The 22,500-nt window shown below is 36.6% G+C and overlaps 2 protein-coding genes across 2 annotated transcripts in view; both read right to left on the bottom strand.

The window, feature by feature from the left end:
- Positions 1 to 22,500, bottom strand: part of LOC144981101 (uncharacterized) — an 860,429-nt gene that overhangs the window by 299,230 nt on the left and 538,699 nt on the right. The window lies entirely within an intron of this gene.
- The window catches only part of LOC144981094 (eukaryotic translation initiation factor 4E type 2-like), a 13,495-nt gene continuing 8,570 nt past the window's right edge, over positions 17,576 to 22,500 (bottom strand). The window contains exons 3-7 of the mRNA XM_078929218.1: positions 21,971 to 22,096; positions 20,193 to 20,297; positions 19,535 to 19,687; positions 18,711 to 18,844; positions 17,576 to 17,929 (exon numbers count right to left, since the gene is read on the bottom strand). Coding sequence (XP_078785344.1) covers positions 17,887 to 17,929; positions 18,711 to 18,844; positions 19,535 to 19,687; positions 20,193 to 20,297; positions 21,971 to 22,096 — 561 coding nt within the window. The 3' untranslated portion in view covers positions 17,576 to 17,886. The remainder of the gene's footprint in view (positions 17,930 to 18,710; positions 18,845 to 19,534; positions 19,688 to 20,192; positions 20,298 to 21,970; positions 22,097 to 22,500) is intronic.

Raw genomic sequence — 22,500 nt, 5'->3', positions numbered from 1 at the left:
ACATTACGGTATGATGACGCTACCACCACAACATTATAATGATCAGTGCCACATAATAATAATAACAATAATATTAATATTATAATTATGACCGGCGTCTTATCTAAGATAAGGTAATCGGGAAATCTCGCCCAGTGACGATTTTCCCACAAACAAAGACACATTTCAAAAACCACAATAGATTTAAACAACAAGGAGATGCTCAAGGAGGCTCTTTCAACTTACAAAACTGAACAAGATCATAAATTCGACATTAAATCAGGATAGTTGTATGTATCATTTCAACCCTTCTATTTGGATCTGAATGCTGAAGGATAACAGACAGAACAAGCTGTCTGTATTTCATACAAAGTGCCTCACGAGGATCATGAACAGTTACTGGTCGGGCCGAATAGAATTAAAAATGAAAGCCTGCTACTGGATCAGTGTGGAATGGAAGACATGTCCTTCAGGGCATAATGTTGAGAAGAAGGTGGAGATGGATAGGACGTGTTATGAGAAAGGAATATGGAAACATCAGCAAAACTGCCTTACACTTCACTGGACATCAGAAGGAAAGAGAATAAGAGCAAGGCCCCTGGGCTACTTGGAGGAGATCAAGTGAAGGGAGACATTGAGCTCCCTGAAGATGATGGTCACGGACAGAGGATGGATGATGCTGTATATGATGCCAACAGGGCAGTAAGTAAGTTGTGGGGTCTAAGGTTTTGCCAAGGCGATAAATTGCTTCTTTCCTTTCTAAGAATGGTCCCACTCCCACTCATACATGTCAGACATATGTTACAGTGAATGACATAATCAGTCGGATGGTGAAAAGGTTTGAACTGAGATATTGCCACGTCTATTTAGAAGGTCAATTTTTTTATAAAAAATGAGTTCTTGCCATAAATGATTAAATCAACCCTTTTTGTACATCTTCGGGAAATATCAAAGCTTAATTTCACTTCTAGATATTTTTTTACAGCTGCTCAAGTTGAAAAAGTATGAAATTTGAGAAAAGTTGTTGGATACCTATTCCATACATCTGACCAAAACTTCATGAAAAATCGCCCGATTTGCTTCAAATAAAGATTAAAATGCTCTGGGGAGCATATTCTTTCAGAAAATGCAAAAAAAAAAAATATATATATACAAATCTAAAAATTTCACCTTCCGACTGATTATGTCATTAATTACATAATTACAAAACTCCAGATAAACAACAGAATTTTTTTAGGCCCTTTCTGTAGAAAAATCTTGGAAAGTCAAGTTGAGTCCTTGGAAAAGACTCTTTACTCACATTCTCTCACCGTACTCAGGTGTAAAATGAGTACCTTGTGTTGTCAGCGTTGTCTCTGTCCGAAAAAAAAAAAATAATATCGCCTAACAGGCGTCATGCCCCGTCCTACATGCTAAGTGTAGCTGTTGGCCAGGGACCCCTTGTAAAGCACTTTGAGCACGTTTAGTGCAGAGCTGCCAACCCCATCTGATGAGAATGTGTACATTGGGACCTCAAAATGGGGGAGATTTGATAAAAATGGGTACAATCCTGAAATCGACGGAAACTAACCATTGTGAAAGCCTAAAAGTAAAAGCTTGAAACAGACTTCTGGGCTAACGATGAATATTCGATTTCAGACTAAAACAATAGGAGCGAGTTCACTATTGAATAATAGAGCAATGAATTGGTATCAAGTACAAATTTGAACGATCCAGCAAGCTTAAGATAACAGCGATACGAGCATCCGGGCTATTACAACTAAAGAAAACTGAAGTGACTCTGAACACTGAAAATGGGTACAATCTTGGGGGAAATGCGTACAAGCGTACAATCGCTGAAAATACTACAATTCCGCATTTTTTGTTGTAGGTTGGCAGCTCTGTTAGTGGATATTGTGCTATATAAAAGCTCAATTCAATTTAATTTAGCCTGTCACTTTCTTGTCTTCAAATCAATGACTGTGAGTACTCAGCCACCTCCATCACTTTCTTATTTGTCTTTCTACCTGTCCATGGGATCACCAGCATTTTTCTGATTTTACACCACATCTCACCCGCTTTTATTCTCTTTACTATCTGCCCGTTCAGCATCCAAGTTTCACGCGAGGATGTCAATATGGGTTCAATATCTAAGAGCAGAAGCCTGATATTTAGTGTTCGACATGTTTCTGTCTCCAAAAAAAATCGCTGACAATGTTTTGTAAGGTTGCTTTCACATGATCAATTCAGCAGTTTATCTTGGTTTCACATCATTCATCAGCTATTATGAAGGTGTAAGATATTTAAATTGCCTAACTTATAACATGGCTTTGTTTGTTTGGGGTTTTTTTTATTGATAATTACCATAGTTTCCATTTTCCTTTCAATTAGACAGAGACCCAATTTTCTCGCTTTCAGTCACAATTTCAATCTAGTCGAGGCCCAATTTTCTCGCTTTCAGTCACAATTTCAATCGAGCCGAGACCCAATTTTCTCGCTTTCAATAACAATTTCAATCTAGCCAAGGCCCAATATTCTCGCTTTCAGTCACAATTTTAATCTAGCCGAGATCCAATTTTCTCGCTTTCAGTCACAATTGCAATCTAGCCGAGACCCAATTTTCTCGCTTTCAGTCACAATTGCAATCTAGCCGAGACCCAATTTTCTCGCTTTCAGTCACAATTGCAATCTAGCCGAGACCCAATTTTCTCGCTTTCAGTAACAATTTCAATCTAGCCGAGACCCAATTTTTCTCGCTTTCAGTAACAATTTCAATCTAGCCGAGATCCAATTTTCTCGCTTTCAGTAACAATTTCAATCTAGCCGAGACCCAATTTTCTCGCTTTCAGTAACAATTACAATCTAGCCGAGACCCAATTTTCTCGCTTTCGGTCACAATTGCAATCTATCTACCAAATCTTTTTCAATCTTTGCCTCAAGGATTGATGGTGTCATCCGCAAATCTCATTCCAGTACCAGTGTCCCTGATAAAACATGTCAGTATAACTCAGATTTCATATTTTTACCAATGTAAATGTTGCTGCTGGAAGCTCAAAGAAATAAATAACAATGTGAAATTGAATGTAAGCCTCAATTTAATTACGAAAACAGATAGAATGGATGTTTTGGGTTTCCCCTGTATCAACAAACAGGATGAATGAGATGATGAAATGATGTCGTAATTAAATTGAAGCTTACATTCAATTTCAACATTGTTATTTATTTTTACCAATGCATGCAATCTTTGCTAACTAAATGGCCCCCCCCTATATAATTCTGTTCTGCGGCCATGAGTCATGTATAATATATAACATAATATGAAAGAACCTTGAAGTGATAAAACATTATAATAGTATAGAGAGACGATTTACAAAACATAAATCCATCTGTTTCCCTGTCAAGAACAAATAGACTATGTGACCCGTGTAATTATAATTAGAGTAATCAAGAAAAAACTGACATGTGATGGCGGTTAATTGGCCTGTGAGAATTGGAGGTAAGCTGTTCCATAACATAATGGTTTGACGGGATAAACAACTAAAGGATCAATCGCGAAATGCACTCAATCAATTAAAATCCGCGCAATCACTTTTCAGCAATTAATAAAAAATTTAATTCAAACAAAAACAAACAAAAAATCGATATTTTACATTGTGTGTTATCCAGTAAAGGGGGTACCGGTAGCTCAATTGGTAGAGCACTCGTTTCACATACACTGGGAACGAGATTGATCTGGGGCGAAGTTGAGATTCCCCGTCCACCCAACAGTGATTGGGTACCAGGATCTGTTAGACCTGTTAGAGAGTACTTTGTGATAGACTAGCATCCTATCCTTTAAGCGCTTAGAGTCTGGTGTCTCGGAGTTATAGCGCTATATAAGTATTTATCATTATTATTATTATTATTATTATTATTATTATTATTATCTAAAGGGTAGCAAGCAATTACTATTGCCTGTTTCATGTTATAGAAACTGAGATAATCTCTGGCTCTGAAGAACTACTACTTTTTATTTACTAAATGTGCTTTACAAGGGGTCCCAAGCCAAAAGTAACACTTAATATGTAGGACAGGAAATGACCCCTGGGACAGCGTGGCTCAGCAATACGGTCTTATTGCTTCTTACCCTAAAGATTACTCGCTGTGCTGTGTGGCCTCGAGCAAGTCACCCTAGCTCAGTTTGAGAGAGAGAGAGAGAGAGAGAGAGAGAGAGAGAGAGAGAGAGAGAGAGAGAGAGAGAGAGAGAGCGAGAAAGAGAGAGAGAGAGAGAGAGAGAGAGAGAGAGAGAGAGAAAGAGAGAGAGATAAAGAGAGAGGGGAAGGGGAGAGGAAAGGTCTGTGTGTAAATCAATTACATGAGATGGTAATTACAATCATTTCAAGCCAGCATATATTAAAACATCATTACATTCAAATATCATATTATACGTTTCTGACTGTCGACTCGACTCACACGGAGCTCAACAACACATTAGATACATACGGCAAATGCAAACACATCAATTTATAAATTGTGTATCATATTGCTGATACGGATCTTTGAAAGGAATTTCACTGGATATGCAGTTTGAGGACAACCTGTAAGGTCATGGGGCAAACCTATGTTGGAATGACAGAAATGCGACACAAAAGAGAAAGTCAACCCTGAAAAATGAGCTTTTATATAGCGCAATATCCACTTAATGTGCTCAAAGCGCTTTACAAAGGGTCCCTGGCCAACAGCAACCTTTAACATTTAGGACGGGACATGGTGCCTGTTAGGCGATGCTACAATTATTTTTTTCGGACAGAAACAACACTGTAAACGGCCAGGTACTCATTTTACACCTGAGTACGGTGAGAGAATGTGAGTAAAGAGCCTTCTCCAACGACTCAACTATGCACCGAGCGAGGCTCGAACCCAAGACCTTTCAATTCGAAAGCGAGTGTCATACCACTAGACCACATAGCCGCACAATTTAGATTTAGAGGTCAAGAGTAGAGATTTTCAAAGAAGAAAAAATAATTTTGAAATCAGCAAACCACTTTATAATCAAGCCACTCAAAAATATATTTTTCTAAAAGACTGGAAAAGGCTGAGAAAAAAAAAAAAGAAATCTGTAAACAAGGAAAAATCATCCGAATCCTAACCCTTTAAAAAAAAAAAAGAGCGATCGATGATATTTGTATCAATGGGTTCAAATTCTTCCACTACAGCCAAATTTCTCAGGGTCTTAAAACTTTTTAGTTGTTGATCACTCTGTCCCATCCAATCCATTCTTCTTAACATCTCATCCAGTCAATTATATGACCCAGTCCCCCCCCCCCCTCCTCCAACATGTTCTTATTGAAGATAAATCTTCCCACTTCCTCTACGTCTTTGATGAAAACAAGTATCGTCTGCGGGATATTCTTAATGATGCACACCATATTAGAACACACGAACCAGCCAAAAGGTATTTGTTAACTAACAACAACTATAAGAAAGAACCTCTACTGACAATTTGTTGGGTTTTTTTAAAGAGCATTATAAGTACTTATACATAAAATCCAGAGTTGAATCTTTGGTTTACTGCTCTCTTGGCTAAAACATAGATTAAAGAATATGATATCAGGTTAGAGTTGAAAAACTCACCTATGGGGATTAATCAAAAGCCTAAGACAGGTTTCCCCCTAAATTGTCGATAATAGAAAAAAAAAATATGAACTTGGCCGTTAATAAAGATATACACTTGGAAAGAAAATTAAAAGTGACTGCAAACTGGCAATTTTAAAAATAATCTATTCTTGTCGAAGTCAACAAGATGACATCCCATTCTCAAAGTTAACTTATTACTGAGCTTGATATGTTATCAATCAATTAGTTTTCCTCCTGCAACAAATGTCTCGGGTGAAATCTTAAAAAGGTGGCAAAGGAAAGAGTTGGTAATCTTTACAAATTATGATTGACCCTTTCATGCTTTGCCGACACGATATTTCCCAACTTTACTTTCATACTGTCAAAATTTAGCTTTTGGAATATGATGTTGGTCTAGCAGGAACCTCTAACTTTAAATCTTAACACTTTTGAAAACAAAATAAGAAAATCTTTGTAATTTTTTTTTAAACAAAGAAAAAAAAAATTTTTAAATACAATAAGTGAAGGAAGTCGTTTCTCAGCGATGATACTGGCATAGAGTAAAAAAATGAGAAAATATCTCACACAAACATAAAAACCACCCGGAACATTGTTGAATAACAGAGAAAATAGGCGGTGTCTTCTAACCTTGTTGAAACAACATAATTACATAATTTGATTTTTGGTCTCTTTCCAGGAGAAAGCTTGACCGGCATTCTTACATTTCACTTTCACCAATTTTAAGCCACTCAAATCTAAATTTATTCTTAAACTTAGAGTCAACTTTTCTAACACGACTAACTTCCCTTTTTTCTAAAGGAATCATCCTTACGACAAGCAAACATGATGTAAATATATATAGAATTAGAATCTATAGAACCAAGTACGTCTCATCTTTGAATTACGACAAAAGTGGTTGAAAGTAAACAGAATTGACACATGTGTGTGTTGACGATTGAAATGCTGAAAACAAAGAAAGGCAACACGAGTCAATGACTGCAATGAAAGATTATCGGAATTCGACTACAGATATTGAATTGATCATAACTGTAGATAGTACAAAAGAAGCATTATCATTTCAATTTTTATTCTTCATTAATTACAAAATCAAATACAGCTGATTTACACGATCGCAACAGTGATGAACAAGTAACCAGATCGGTAAGTTTTAAAATGCATATGGTCACGGCAAATGAAGAAAACATCTCAAAAACCTTTGCAAATCAAGGATCTGAGTGGAAAAAATTGAAGAAAAGGACCCCAAAAAATACAAATTTCCTCCAATCCTCAGAAAAGTATAAGCAATGATTCATGAGTAAAATTTTTAAAAATCTTATTTAAAAGAAGAAATAAAGAAATTTTTGACATTAATGTAGAAAAAATTAAAATATTTATTGACACAAATGAATCGCACTTTTGTTTTACAATTCCTATTTTTAAATTGTTGCAAGGCAACCACAAATAGCTTTATCTCAAAGTAAGTGTCAGGATCGGACATCCCAAATCGAGCATTTAAAAAAAAACTGATGAAGATTTTCAAACTTTCAAACCCACATAATCATTAATGATGACTACTACCATGTTTATTCTTACCACCAACATGGACAAAAATAAACAACTTCAGTAAATGTCAAAGAGTCAAAGACGTGTCATTTATAAAATATCAATCATCAGTTGAACATTATTATATTGAAAGATTAGGGGTACAAAATTGTCAATGATTTTGTCCCATAATTCAGTCCCACATAGTGAACACTATAACAGGGAAAGGGTGAACTCGATGCTGACAACTGATGTTAAAATAGTTCCATATTACCAAATCAGGCAATGAGTCTTATAGTCGGAAACGATTCATGGCACAAGATTATCAATTCAAATCTGCTTCAAAAGATTTTCAAATCACAGAAAAAATTGCATTTTTATCCATGAAATCAAGCCATTCATGATGGAAGAAATATTAAATATGGACATGCTTTTGATTTCCAGCGTAACATATAAATCGGTAAGTGTAAATGGAACCAGCAGTATCATTCCATGGTCATAAAATGAGAGCGTCTCATTGATATCAAATACCAGAGTCCCGTCAATATGAGTTTAAAAAAGACAATTAAACGACTTTTCTTCAAATAAAAAAGTCATGCTTGTTTTAATCTCACCCTGAATCGTATCGTTTGTTTTAAATTAAATTACTTCATGACAAAACATGAGAATAAAGTAACGTCCCTGTTGATCAACTGACTTATAATTTCTCGGAATTTCTCGATGTCAAAATCAAAAGTGAAAAATCTCTTTCGAATTGATCAATTATATATTATGGTAATAGTAAGCAATTCTTGGATTGATGTGCAATGTATGTAGGAAAGTCCATTATTGCGATATACCTTCATTGTGAACGCATTTCTAGTATTAAATAAAAGTTTCACTTTGAATTTCTCAGTCAGTCACTGTCCTAGTCAGTGAAAAAAAAAAGATTTGGTTGCAACAGCTGTTACCTATTTAATCAAGAAAGTCGGAGGCAATGAGCAAGAAAAATGGGTGTTGAATTATGCCACAATCAAATATAATAAAAACAACCCAAAAATTGTCAAGGTTAGATGGTAAATACGAAGATAGATAACGATAAACAGATAAGCGCAGTTAACCAGAACGCTAGCAGACAATGTTGACAGTTTGTTTTTTGTTGTGTTTTTTTTTAGCCCCACATATGGTCACTTCGGAGTCTAATAATTCACGTTCATTTATAAAATCTGCATCTTAAAGAGGTAATGAATACAAAAATAAATTAATATAACTTAACTCTACTTACCAAATGCAAAAGAAATTTGCAAATCAGGAAATGCAACCGAAGAAAACAGATACAAGTTGTCGTATTTTGACCATTTCAAAACTACTCCGCCATGATGAATATTTTGAGGGAAACTGTGCAAAGAATGTTGGGATGTAAAACATTGGAAATCTAACCCGTCTCATCAAGGGGTTTTCCCGGCTTTGTTTACGTTTTGCAAGTGTCAGCAGCTTTTGTTGTTGCGATCATTTGAGGAAATTGTCAAAATCACTAATGCATATCATAATTGCATCTGATTACTGAAATAAAACAAAACAGAAAAGTGTTGGTAAATTAATAGTTAAAAGGCGAAACAATGGCTGAAGTGGCCATATAAAATACTTTTAATGTCACATGACTTGACGTCACACTGACCACAGGGAATCCCGTGTTTACTTTCTTAACGGGAAGAATAGGGGAGTTGAGGTCAAGAATGAGTACCTTCCTATTGATGAATTGCCTTTATTCAAAAAGCTCACAACTTTGCCAGTCGGATACAACGTACCAACACATAAAACTATGTGTATCCTTTAACAGCTATAGTCTGAATAATACAATTGAGTGAAAACTACTCATAGAAATGGCTGACTAAAAACAATAATAAAGAACTGAGTGACGTCAATTTCGTTCTATTTCCAGCTAATGACGGCGACAACTCATTCATACCCGAAACAAGTGAGGAAATATTTTTGGATTGTTTCACTAAACTCAAGGTTGACCTTCGGTAGATACACTCGTACAGTTATCGTAATCCAGCTGTGTGTTGTTTTGTGTTTTTTTTTTTTTTGGGGGGGGGGGGGGGGTTTCCGGTAATTGCGCGCGCGCTCGTGTGCGTGTGTGTGTGTGTGTGTGTCAGAGTACATGTGTGTGTGTGTGTGTGTGTTTATGTTTTGTGGCATCGATGGTCTGTCTCCTCTTGTAAGAAATTAAAGCGACATTGAGGGTGGTCAGTCATCGGGCTGGTAACAAATAGATCATTATCCAAAGCAGGGAAGGGAATGGTGACCCTCTCAGAGTAAAAATGCTGGAGACTCTAGTTTCTTCTACTATAATTGTTACTATCATCATAAACAACATCATCACCACCACCATCACATCATCATCATCATCATCATCATCATCATCATCATCATCATCATCACCACCACCACCACCATCATCATCATCATCACCATCATAGTCATCATTACTTATATTATTATTATTATTATTATTTTGAAACAACTCCATGTTTATCGACTATTTTCACAGTAATTCTTTCTATCGGAGGACACGGGCAGCCTCTTAATGACGAATGTTTTCCTTCCTTATGTACCGTGGGATGGGTTGACTAAGGCCAGTAGTTTTGACTAGGACCAGCATGAAAATGCCTCTTCCCCCCCCCCCCCCTCCTCCCCAATTGACAATTATTAACTCACTCAACCCTAACACCCACTATATCAGTAGTTTTCCCAGGATATTTTTACCCCATGCTTATAATTTATTACATTTTTAAAGACAAATTATAAGTGTAGTATCACAGCTATTGTTTTTAGTTTTTACATGTTAATGATTGTTGAATAAAACTATCTATGTACATGCTCATTTTTAATACAATTTTTGTCCAATTTTGAAAAGAAGCAAAAATCTCTAAGATTGAGTGAGTTAATGCTTTCCAAGAGGCTCATTTACCACCCCACCCCACCCCCTCCCGTCACCTTCTAAACAAGCCACATGTGAAACCAAATTTTCATTTCATACAATACAAATCTTTTAGTTTTTTTGTATTGGTACTAACCTTCTTACATTCAACGTACATGCTCATTGAAAAGAAACAAAAATCTCTAGGATTGAGTTAAATAAATACGGTAAAATGTACATCATTTGATAGATTTCACCCTTCCCCACACTTTACAAAAAGAACATCGGGTAGGTGATTTCAATGTCAAGATATATCAAATAAAATATAAGATAATATATATAAGACGTTGTATGGACACATAAATGGTTGGCAGCAAAGGCACTCAAAGAAAACATATCCATAACAATAACCGGAATCGATATGTCCGCAGCCTTTGATACGATCGACAGAGGAAAACTTTTGGAGATATTAACAGACATAGTAGACGAAGACGAGCTCCGAATAATCCGATTTCTCCTCAGCAACACAAAGATACAACCAAGGATATACGGGGCCACAAAACAGACGCAGTTCGAAAGTAACATCGGGACCCCCCAAGGAGATAGTCTGAGCCCGATTCTGTTCATAATATACTTAGAACACGCTCTGAAAGAAGTTCGAAAAGTCATTCCAAAACCAACGACTCATATTGAGAATGCAATCCATAGAGAAATCGCCTATGCAGATGATGTCGATTTTATTGGATCAACACCAGCAAATATAGACATCATACAAAATACCCTCATGAAATATAACCTCCAAGTCAATGCCAATAAAACCGAATTTACAACAATATCGAGGAACAAAGAGGAATGGAAAAGAACAGTATATTAAACATCTTTAAATGATCTATCTTGACATAGAAATAGCCTGACCAAATGTTCTTTTTGTATAGTGAGGGGAAGGGTAAAATATATCAATGATGTACATTTTACCGTTTTGTTTCACTTACTCAATCCTAGATCTTTTTGCTTCTTTTCAAAATTGGAAAAAATGTATTAAAAATGAGAAGGTTAGAACGAATTTTAAAACATCTTTATATGGTATAGATAATATGCGCTTGGCTAAGAAGCTCAAAACATTGCCATCCGGAAGAATAACGGCCAACAAACAAAACTATGTGTAACCATGAACTTTTATAGTCTGGATAATACAGTTAAGTGAGAATCGCTCATGAACGCGGATGCAAAAAAAAATAATAAATAAATAAAAAAGACACGAGTGGCGTCAACTTCATTCTATCTATACCTCGACAATGAAATAGCCGGTCCGATGTTCTTTTTTGTTATTGTTTTTTGCCATCCGCGCTTATGAGTAATTCTCACTATATTGTATTAACCAGACTATAAACGTTCATGGTTACACAAAGTTTTGTGTGTTGGTCCGTTATACTTCCGGATGGCAATATTGTGAGCTTCTTTGCCAAGCGCATACTATCTATAGATCTACCATAATATTACAAACTTTGTTAAAAACTTGAATTTCTGAAAAAGCAATATTCACTTAAATGTCCTCAAAGAGCTTTACAATGGGTACCAAGTCAGCAGCAACACGTAACGTGTAGAACGAGATATGAAACTAGTAAGGCGCTAGTACATTTTAAAAACTTATCTTACTCTTGAGTGCTGTGAAACTTGAGCTTTTGAATGGAGCAATATTTTCTAAAATGATTTTTTAGACTTTTTGATAAGCTACACTCATACGTCACAAAAACATATTTATTGAAATAAAGATTTAGACTTGTTTGATAAAATATATTCATTTGTCACCAATAGACATTCATTCAAATAAAGATTTAGACTTGTTTGATCATCATCATTATTTCATTATCATCACCACCACCATCATCATCATCATCATCATCATCATCATCATCATCATCATCATCATTATGATAATAATAATAATAATAATAATAATAATAATAATAATAATAATAATAATAATAATAATAAATAATAATAATAATAATAATAATAATAATAATTATGTGTAGCTAGCTATATACTCCAGTGATAATCCACTGTTTCAAACACAGATTTTTTTTTCAGATCTTGGTCTAGTGGTATGACCCTCGACTTGATCATTAGCAGCCTATAGGTCGAAGGTTCGGATCTTAATTTTGGGCTGCGCACAGTTGAGGAAAAATATTCTTTACTCAAATGTTCTTACCATACTTAGTAGTATGATGAGTGCACGGCAAGTAACAACATTGTTTCAATCGAAAAGAAATTAAAATATTGTATCATCGGTTGCATATCTTGTCCTTCTCATTCACTGTTGCTGTTGGCTTGGGATCCCTTGTTAAGTGCTTTGAGCACGTGCTTGTTGCGCTATATACAAAAAGGCTGGCAAGATCACGTTAGGCATAACAAAAAATAAAAGCCAGGACTTGGTATATATATATATTTTTTAATGAATATATGGATCTTGTGACCTGCTTATTTTTCTTGATTGTCGACATCTTGTCAAAGGGAAGGAATTCATTAAATATTTCCGTGACAAAAACAGAAATAGTAAAGGAAGAGTTATGTTACATGATAATCACATTCGTAAGATATCTTAACGAGCTTAAATCTTGTTATTCGTTTGTATTTGGCTATTCCATGAAACTAATAAGATGCCATTCCAGACGAGGAATCATCATCATCATCATCATCATTATTATTATCATCATCATCATCATCATCATCATCATCATCATCATAGCTTGTCGCTCCAACACCGAACTCACTCCACAGCATCTGTGAAGCAGACAGACTCTTATGTCATGGTCAGTGCAGCTGGGCCATGACGTAACTATAGTACTCTAGTCGGCCATGAGCTGGGCCCATCCTGGCATTCTCACTCTAAGGATGTGCTCCATCGTCTGCTCAGGGCATCCACATGTACACAAGCTAGTCTCGGCCAGGACATGTAACAAGCATCCACGCGTCGCGTACCTGGAATTCCTCGCTGGAGACCGATTGCTACAACACGCACAACACCATCAACAGACGAGGAATGATTTTGACGGATCACTATTGCAAGCAAACGCTTCTTTTATATATACCCAAAACTTACGTGGAGCGCAAATGAGAAAATGACGGATAAAGCAGCTATCATATCAAAGGATTGCACTCTTTTTTTAAATCTACCCCACCCTCCCAGCCAACAATTCTAGACTTATATATATCAGTTCTGATTTAATCAATGGTTTGTAAAAATAAATCGATGTCGCGAATCGGTGCTTGACGATTAATTAACCAGTAGTTGATTTGGGGGTTGTTTTTTTTTGACCAATCAAAACATGGAATTTATGACACACCTTCACATGTGCTCGGACCACAGTGAGACCTTGACAACTCTCAAACCAGGGACTTCGCAGTCCCAGGTATGAGAGTTTTTGCCAAGATGAGGGTTATTTATATCGATCGATATTTGGAGGACGAGTTTTCTGACCAAATCTTTAAATATGGGTTTTTCCAGAGTACAGCAGAAGATCCAAGTTTATCATTTCACTTTTTTTTTACACGAACATGCGTCAGCTATGTAGACACGAGTTTTCAATAAATTTCTCCATCACTTTTGTCAGAATGCATCAGCTGTGCGGCTATGCGGTCTTGTGGTATAACACTAGCTTTCGGATCGGAAGGTCCTGGGTTCGAGCCTCACTCGGCGCATAGTTGAGTCCTTGGAAAAGACTCTTTACTCACATTCTCTTTCCGTGCTCAGCGTTGTCTATGTCGGAAAAAATTGTATTATCGCCTAAACTAACAGGCGTCGAGTCGCGTTCTTGATGTTACGTAAAGTGCGTTGAGCACGTTTAGTGGATACTGCGCTATAGATAGAAGGAAGATGACGTCACTCAGGTCTTTGTTATTGATTTTCACATCTTTCTATAGTCAGTCAGGTGGTTACTTTATTTTTCACTTAATTATCATCATCATCATCATCATCATCATCATCATCATCATCATCATCATTGCCTTTTTCACCCTGGGTCAGGGTATAGGCCACAGACAAACAGTTTCCATCCTTCTCTATCCTGAGCTAACTTGTTTATCTCATTCCAGGTCTTACCACTTCTCTGTATATCAGCTTCTTTAATCCAGTGGGTTTCGCTTACTCCAAGTGAGAGCTTTTTCCTGCTTCATACATGGTGCGAACGTTCCACGACGCAATTCGAAGCTGCTTGTTTGGCGAAGACGTCATCGGGTCAGCAGAGTCCTTTCGCTTTGTCTATTGTCCTTCATAAATTCTGTCATTCCAGACGGACTTAATTATGATTTAACTATAAACCTTGGTGTATTTGTCCGATTGATAAAGCGGGCAGAATGGGCACATGTTTTATTGAAACACATACCACCAATTCTTAAATGCCATCATGTTTACCGCATTGAAATTGAACAACACCCACATACGGAAGGAGCCTTTGATTGTTTCGTCTCCTTATTTTCATTTTGTTAGTTTATCATTGTTAGTCTCGGTCGAAATCCGATTCTCATAGGATAGGTATAACGGGAGATAACCAATACATACCCTGTTCTTCAAGTATTATTTCCTGCCTTACTTCCCTTGTCAGGTTTACAGCTTGATGAGGAAATAACACTGGTTTTCGTGCATGAGTTGCTGTGCTTGGTTTGATTTTAAAAATATTTTTGTTAATTTTAATACATATTTTTTCTGTTTATTTTAAATCTGGCCCAGAATTGTTCTTTTCGGCTATCATATCTGCAAAAATGAACAATCTAAGTCTAAGGCCTGTTAGTTCTTAATTCTTTTTTTGACGAAGTCCTTTATCGCGGTTTGCTAATTTTCAACCAATCAAAAATACAGTGGAACATCAGTATGACAGGTCTGGATATAACAGGCACCGGATTATAACAGGGGTCTTTAAAATTTCCCTTGAGATTCGGCTATAACAAGGATTTAAAATTGAGCTTTTATATAGCGCAATATCCACTAAACGTGCTCAAAAGCGCTTTACAAGGCATTCATGGCCGACAGCAACATTTAACATGTAGGACGGGACTGACGCCTAATACTAATAAGCGACATTATAAATCTTTTTCGGACAGTGACAACGTTGTTAACAGCCAGGTACTCTACTTACACCCTGAGTATGGTGAGAGAATGTGAGTAAAGAGCCAGCCTTCTCCAAGGACTCAACTATGCGCCGAGAGAGACTCAAACCCAGGACCTTCCGATCTGAAAGCAAGTGTCATACCTCAAGACCACATAGCCACACAAATTGTATGCTGGTCCCACCATCACTGTTTATAGCAAGGTTCCACTGTAAACTGTAGGTAATCAGCATACACCTTAGCCTATCCATCCTGGGTGGGGTTCTTGACCTCCCATAGTGGGAGGTACGTACTTACTGCGTCTTCTATCTCCTATATCAGTGCTGATGGTGACAAAAAGTGAAAGAGTAGGAAAATGTTGAACGATTCCCTGCCCCATTTTTACTGCACTAAACCCAACTTTTAGAGCAATAGACTATCATTGATACTCTAGCTAACTTCTGGACAGTGGGAAACTGCACCTGTGTGTTCCACCACACGTCAAATCTCTCATTGCTAGCACATTGTTTCCAGAAAATGAAATTTTTAAAGGGGGAAATTCCTCCTCTGGACTCCAAAATCGCGGATTTCCACGGATCCGAGGAAAACCATCAGCACAGCTATATGTTTTCCAACTTGCTTTCTGTCTTTGCCTTGGAATGAGATTACTTGGTTTTGTCCTGACACTGGCCGGATACCCTGGCTGGGAGGGAAACCGTCAATTGTGTAGTTAGTTTTGGGAGATGATTTTTTTTCTCCTTGTAAATCATCTCTCTGTTATGCACTGTATTATGTTTTGTTTACATATTATTTATGATTTGTAAACATTTGAGTGTATTACTCTTAGTGGGGACCTGTGCTTGTGTCTGGATGTGACTTTTAGGTGATCTCAAACTAAGTACTTTGATAGTGTGCTCTTGGTTATCAACACCTGTTCCCTATTTGAACCAATTCCCCTTTGTCTTAACTTTTCTTGGGTGCTTTAATTTAAAGCACCCAAGAAAAGTTAAGACAAAGGGGAATTGGTTCAAATAGGGAACAGGTGTTGATAACCAAGAGCACACTATCAAAGTACTTAGTTTGAGATCACCTAAAAGTCTCATCCAGACACACAAGCACAGGTCCCGTCCCCACTAAGAGTAATACACTCAAATGTTTACAAATCATAAATAATATGTAAACAAAACATAATACAGTGCATAACAGAGAGATGATTTACAAGGATTTAATTGTAATTCTAGAACTTTTTACTATCCCATTTTCTTCCTTTTTACTGGCGCTGATTTGACCTTAATGTGTTGGAAGCGCAGTAAAACCCTTATAACAAACAAACACTCAAACACACAGCGGCATCACTATGCAATGTTCAGCCAGATATTTTGCATTTTCAGGTTCTTTGCCACAATGTGTACATGTGGGACAGGTGGAAAGTCCTCAATAAAGAAGCGTGATCATTTTCAGACAGGTTCTAGACCTTAATCTGTTTGCAGCCACCCAGTGTCTCCCTTGAAGCCTGGCAGTTAACTCTCCCAGTTGAGAGAAAACTACGTCACCACACGGGCCGGAATGATCATTGGCATCCAATTGTTCCTCCAAAAGTATTGAACAAAAATGAGTATGACATCTTCAAAACAGAACAACATAATTAACATGTGAGACTTCAGGCGTAATAAAACCCTTCTTCAGTAAACAACTAAAACAAAATAAAACGGTACCACTTCAACTCTGGAGTCTTTCCATGTTCATTTATCATAGCTGCTTGTGCCGACACCTTGTCTCACATCTCTTTGAATTTTACTTGCAGAATAAGATTTTGATTGTATTTGTCGTTGGAAATTAAAACAAAAAAGAGTGTACTGATCATAAAAAATAAATAAATAAATAACAAATTTTTGGACCAAAATATTGTTACCAGCCAGGAATTCATTGTCCACCCAAGTGCTGTAAAAGAATGTGAATATTGGGCCTTTGGGCCTGAAGGCAACCGAGCTTTTATATAACGCAATATCCACTAAACATATCAAAAGCGCTTTACAAGGGGTCCATGGCCAACAGCAACATTTAATATGTAGGACGGGACACGACGCCTTATAGACGACATTACAAATGTTTTTCGGACAGAGACAATGCTGTTAACGGCCAGGTATTCTTACACCCCGAGTATGGTGTGAGAATGTGAGTAAAGAGCCTTCTCCAAGGACTCAACTATGCGCCAAGAGAGACTCAAACTCAAACCCAGGACCTTCCGAATTGAAAGCGAGTGCCATACCACTAGACCACATAGCCGCACACAAATTGTATGCTGGTCCCACCATCACTGCTTATAGCAAGGTTCCACTTGTAGGTAATCAGCATACACCTTAGCCTACCCATCCTGGGTGGGGTTCCTGACCTCCCATAGTGGGCAGGGAGGTATTCACAAATCCACATGACCACATCAAAAGAGGAAGAAATACAAACAAAACACAAGATCAACACATTGACACGTCACTCTATTTTTTTCCCCCTATGAATCAATAGATTTTATTTTCATTATTCAATCTTTTTTTTTTTGTCTTGCTCAACATGCACACAATTCAACAAAGGGATACTGGGATATGATAATGGCTTTCAGTTTGTCACAAATGAATGAAAGAATGAATAAATGAATGGAATCAATGAAAATGAAAGAAACACGTAAAAGAAATAAATCAAATTAATTTCCAATCGTGAAAGAGACAGTGAAGATATGAATTACAGATAAGATGTTGATGTTTTTTTTTTTCTTCATAATCGTTTTACTGTGGTTTGTCCAGTGTTGAATGTCATCTGTAGAACAAATCTGTATTCCGAAAACTGGAGTGATCTCTGTAAAAAGAAAGACCAAAGCAAAAACAATAAATGTTAAAACTGTTTGTTTTTGGGTTTTTTACAACAAAAAACCCCCAAAAAACCCCAGAGAAAAGTGCATAGGAGAGGTAATTTAGGGACCAAGCACAGATGTAAGATAAAGATATTTTTTTAAAAAGCGTGTTTGAAGTAGTATGTTGAGCTTTTAAAAATTGAGCTTTTATAAAGCAAAATATCCACTAAACGTGCTCAAAGCGCTTTACAGGGGGTCCTTGGCCAACAGCAACATTTAACATGTAGGACGGGACATGACGCCTGTTAGGCAACATTACAATTTTTTTCGGACAGAGACAACGCTGTGTGTTTAACAGAAGCCAGGTACTCATTTTACACCTGAGTACAGTGAGAGAATGTGAGTAAAGAGCCTTCTCCAAGGACTCAACTATGCGCTGAGCGAGGCTCAAACCCATGACCTTCCGATCCGAAAGTGAGTGTCATACTATTAGACCACATAGCCGCACATAGCCGTATGTGAGTACAGTGCAACTTCTGGATAACGACAACCCATTGATAGTAAAATTTAACTTTGGTCCTGATTTTTTTTTTGGTGCTACATATTATTAGTGATAAAACCCATCAAAAGATGACATACATTCTAGTAAAACTCCTGTTTAGCCCACTAAAAAAAAGTAACAAAAAACTACTATAAAAACCCGACTCATACCCATAGCTCAACAATTTTCTTTTTATAAACAATACAGAGTTAAGTCGTTAAATGACAAAGTACTCGTGTCCTTACTTGAGGCTATCGGTATGTGTCTTGTACTCCATAATGGTGTTGGGAGGAAGGTTGAGGACTCGTTGCAAAACATCTCGGATACGAGAAGTCACTGCAGGGTCATTCGTTCGATTCCACAATGACAAAATGTCATCCTAAAAATTAAAAAAAAAAATCATTAAAAAAAAATATTAATTCACATCATCACAAAATGGGCTTAACTCTTTCCTTACCGAACATTTTCAATGTTTTTTCCCCAAAATATCACACGCCTTCCTAACATTAAAATGGATTTATTAAAACTCAAAGCTCAGAAGAGCATGCTAAACATAATTTTGTTCTACAAAATATTTAAGTTCTTTTAGACTATACAAAGAGTTTTCTTCAAATTTTGTGATGTACATAACAATTGAGTGTAAGTTAGTGTAAGAAACATGTTGGTTGTATCGTAACGATCGTGGCGATTTTCCTGTAGTTCGAAAGGAGATGGTTAAAATACATAGCCAATAATTCCTATAGGGAATTATATTAGCGGAAGAGTAGTGTCCCTTGATTGGACGTCACCTTACAGAGAGAACGTCAAAATGGTTTTGCACATGCGTCTCTCTCGTCCTCGCCTTCGGTGAAGTGTCTCATCCCGCTTTCACCGGAAGCGAGGACGAGAGACGCATGTGTACAACAAACATGACGTTCTCTCTCTAATAACTTCTCCGCCGGTGACGTCCAATCAAGGGATGCTACTCTTCCGCTAATCTCATTCCCTATTATCGTAGGTGAGAATAAAAGTCTGATCTCTTGTGGCTCATTTTTAAAATTTTAAATCATCAAAGCATGAAATATCCAACCTGGTATCTGACGGTAACCACAGCCCCACATATCTCGTCCCCCACCATGAACTGTTCCCCTAGCATGGCCATTATCAGGTTCTCCCAGCAGCGAGATGATAAACCTTTCTTCAACCGGAGGATCCACTTGCCGCCTGCTTTGTTTGCTTCGTCCTGGGGAAATTAGTAAGTTTTTATAAATGTTATTGTTGTTATTATTCTTATGATTATTATTATTATTAAAATCATCATTACTCCTAGTATTATTATTATTATTATTATCATCATTACTACTATTTTTATCATGAACATCATTATTATCTCCTTCTTTCCGTTCCCTCATCATCATCATCACTATTATCACTATTATCATTACTATTATTATTGTTATTATTATTATTATTATTATTATTATTATTATTATTATTATTATTATTATTATTACTATTATTATTATTATTATTATATTATTATTATTATTATTCTTACTATTATCATCATTACTACTACTACTACTACTACTCCTACTACTACTACTTTCTCAATAACTTTTATAAATTATTCAAATTTGCGTGAGAAAAAAAAAATGATGTTAAAACAGGCTTGAGTTAGTGGGAAGGGAGCTGGGCGCTAATCAAGGCTAATAACATACAACACTTGGTGCTTCTCGAAGACTCACCTCCCACAGGGGTAATATACCATCCTTGAACAGATGATAGTCCACATTGCCTGCTACGTCCCCGGGACGAACGAGATGACTGTAAATTTTCCAAAACTGTTCCACCTGAAATTAAAAATAAATAAATTGAGCTTTATATAGGGCAATATCCACTAAATGTGCTCAAAGCGCTTTACAAGGGGTCCCTGGTCAACAGCAACATTTAACATGTAGGACGGGACATGATGCCTGTTAGGCGATATTATGATTTTTCGGACAAAGACAACGCTGTTAACGGCCAAGTACTCATTTTACACCTGAGTACGATGAGAGAATGTGAGTAAAGAGCCTTTTCCAAGGACTCAACTATGCGCCAAGCGTGAGGCTCAAACCCACCAGGACCTTCCGATCCGAAAGCGAGTGTCATACCACTAGACCACATAGCCGCACCCCAAGTGAAATCAATAGTTTTTTTTGGGGTTTTTTTGTTGTTTTTTTTTTAAAGGGTTTTCCACACAGCGCTTGCAACACATTTAGGTGTTATCAGTGCCATTAAAAAGGGAAGAAAATGGGATAGTATAAGTTCTAGAATTACAAGTAAAGCACCCATGAAAAAGTGAGACAAAAGGGAATTAGTTCAAATAGGGAAAAGATGAATGAATGAATTTATATAGCGCCTAGATCTACAATGTGCTCAGAGGCGCTTTACAATATGCAAATAAAACAAAACAATAAATTAATAATTTAAACATAAAATCTATCATATTTGAATAGCATTAATCAATTTGTAATTTAATGACCACGCACTGTGCTACAAGTAAGATGAAAATTTAGGATATCTATAATATGTAGGCCTGATAGAAATGTTAAACAGCAAAAGATTTTCTAAAGAGATGTGTTTTAAGATGTAGATTCCAAGAAAACACTATCATTGTACTTAGTTTGAGATCACCTAAATGTCTCGTCCTGACACAAGCACAGGTCCCCACTAAGAGGAATATACTCAACTGTTTACAAATCATTGTAAAACCAAAATAATACGGTGCACAACAGAGACATGATTTAAAAGACAAAATACATCATTTCCCAAAACTCTTAACTATACATTTGACTGTTTCCCCTCTCAGCTAGGGTATCCTGCCAGGGCCAGGACAAAACTAAGTAATGTCATTCCAAGACAAAGACAGAAAGCATGTTGGAAAACAGATATAGGGGGATAGAAGACACAGTAAGTATCTCCCTGCCCACTATGGGAGGTCAGGAACCCCACCCAGATTTTTGAGGTGATGGGTCACATAGAAAAATGTAACTAAATATGTTACAAATGACCACCAAACTCATTCATTCAGTGGTACAAATAAATCCATAAAATGATTAGGGATGATCACCTCATTGCGAGGTCCCTGATTCGAGTCCCACTCTGGGAGGTTCAAAGTTGAGTCCTTGGAAAAGGCTCTTTACTCACATTCTCTTTCCACTCTGCACTCTGGTGTAAAACAAGTGCACAGCCTGTAAAATACCAATGTCAAAAAATCTCGTATGTTCCGTCCTATAGAGAGTTTGGTGTTGCTACTTGCCTGTGACCTATTGTAAAATGCTTTGAGCACATTTAGTGGATAGTGCGCTAAATACAAGTTGAGGTTGTTTTTTTTAAGTGTTTCTTTTTTTTTCTTTTCTTTTCTTCTTTTCTTTCAAGTCAAAGAAAAAAAAAAAACAACAAAGAAACATGATTTTTTTTTTCAATGTATGACAGACTCAATGTATCAGCAAAAAAAAAAAACAAAAAAAAAACAAATTACAGATGCAAAAGAGGAAATGAACTTGAGATTCTGGTCGTATCTGACGGTACTTTTGTTGTTGGACGACCGTTTGGAGTACCACAAGGTATAGTTGTATTGTAGTGGGTGCTCGCCTTCTTCAGGTTTCTGGTGAGAAAAAATAGAAGAGGAAAATGTGTTTGTTTTTAAGGGTTTTACGGCGCTTGCAACACATTTAGGTTATATCAGTGCCAGTAAAAAAGAAGAAAATGGGATAGTAAAAAGTTCTAGAATTAAAATTAAAGAACCCAAGAAAAAGTAAGACATAGGGGAACTGGGAACAAATAGGGATCAGATGTAGATTCCAAGAGCACATAACCAATGTACTTAGGTTGAGATCACCTATAAGTCTCATCTGGACACAAGCACAAAATCCAACAAAGAGGAATACACTCAAATGCTTACATTATACATTGAAAATAACAAATATAATAATACATAACAGAGAGATGATTTACAAGGAAAAAAATATCATGTCCCAAAGCACTAACTATGCATTTGACTGTTTCCCT

The sequence above is a fragment of the Berghia stephanieae genome, chromosome 10, assembly GCF_034508935.2.
Source record: "Berghia stephanieae isolate SIO BIC M18660-M18661 chromosome 10, UCSD_Bste_1.3, whole genome shotgun sequence".
In the NCBI taxonomy this organism is placed as follows: domain Eukaryota; kingdom Metazoa; phylum Mollusca; class Gastropoda; order Nudibranchia; family Aeolidiidae; genus Berghia; species Berghia stephanieae.
The sequence above is the reverse complement of the archived record's forward strand: the minus strand, read 5'-3'. Positions and strand labels throughout refer to the sequence as shown.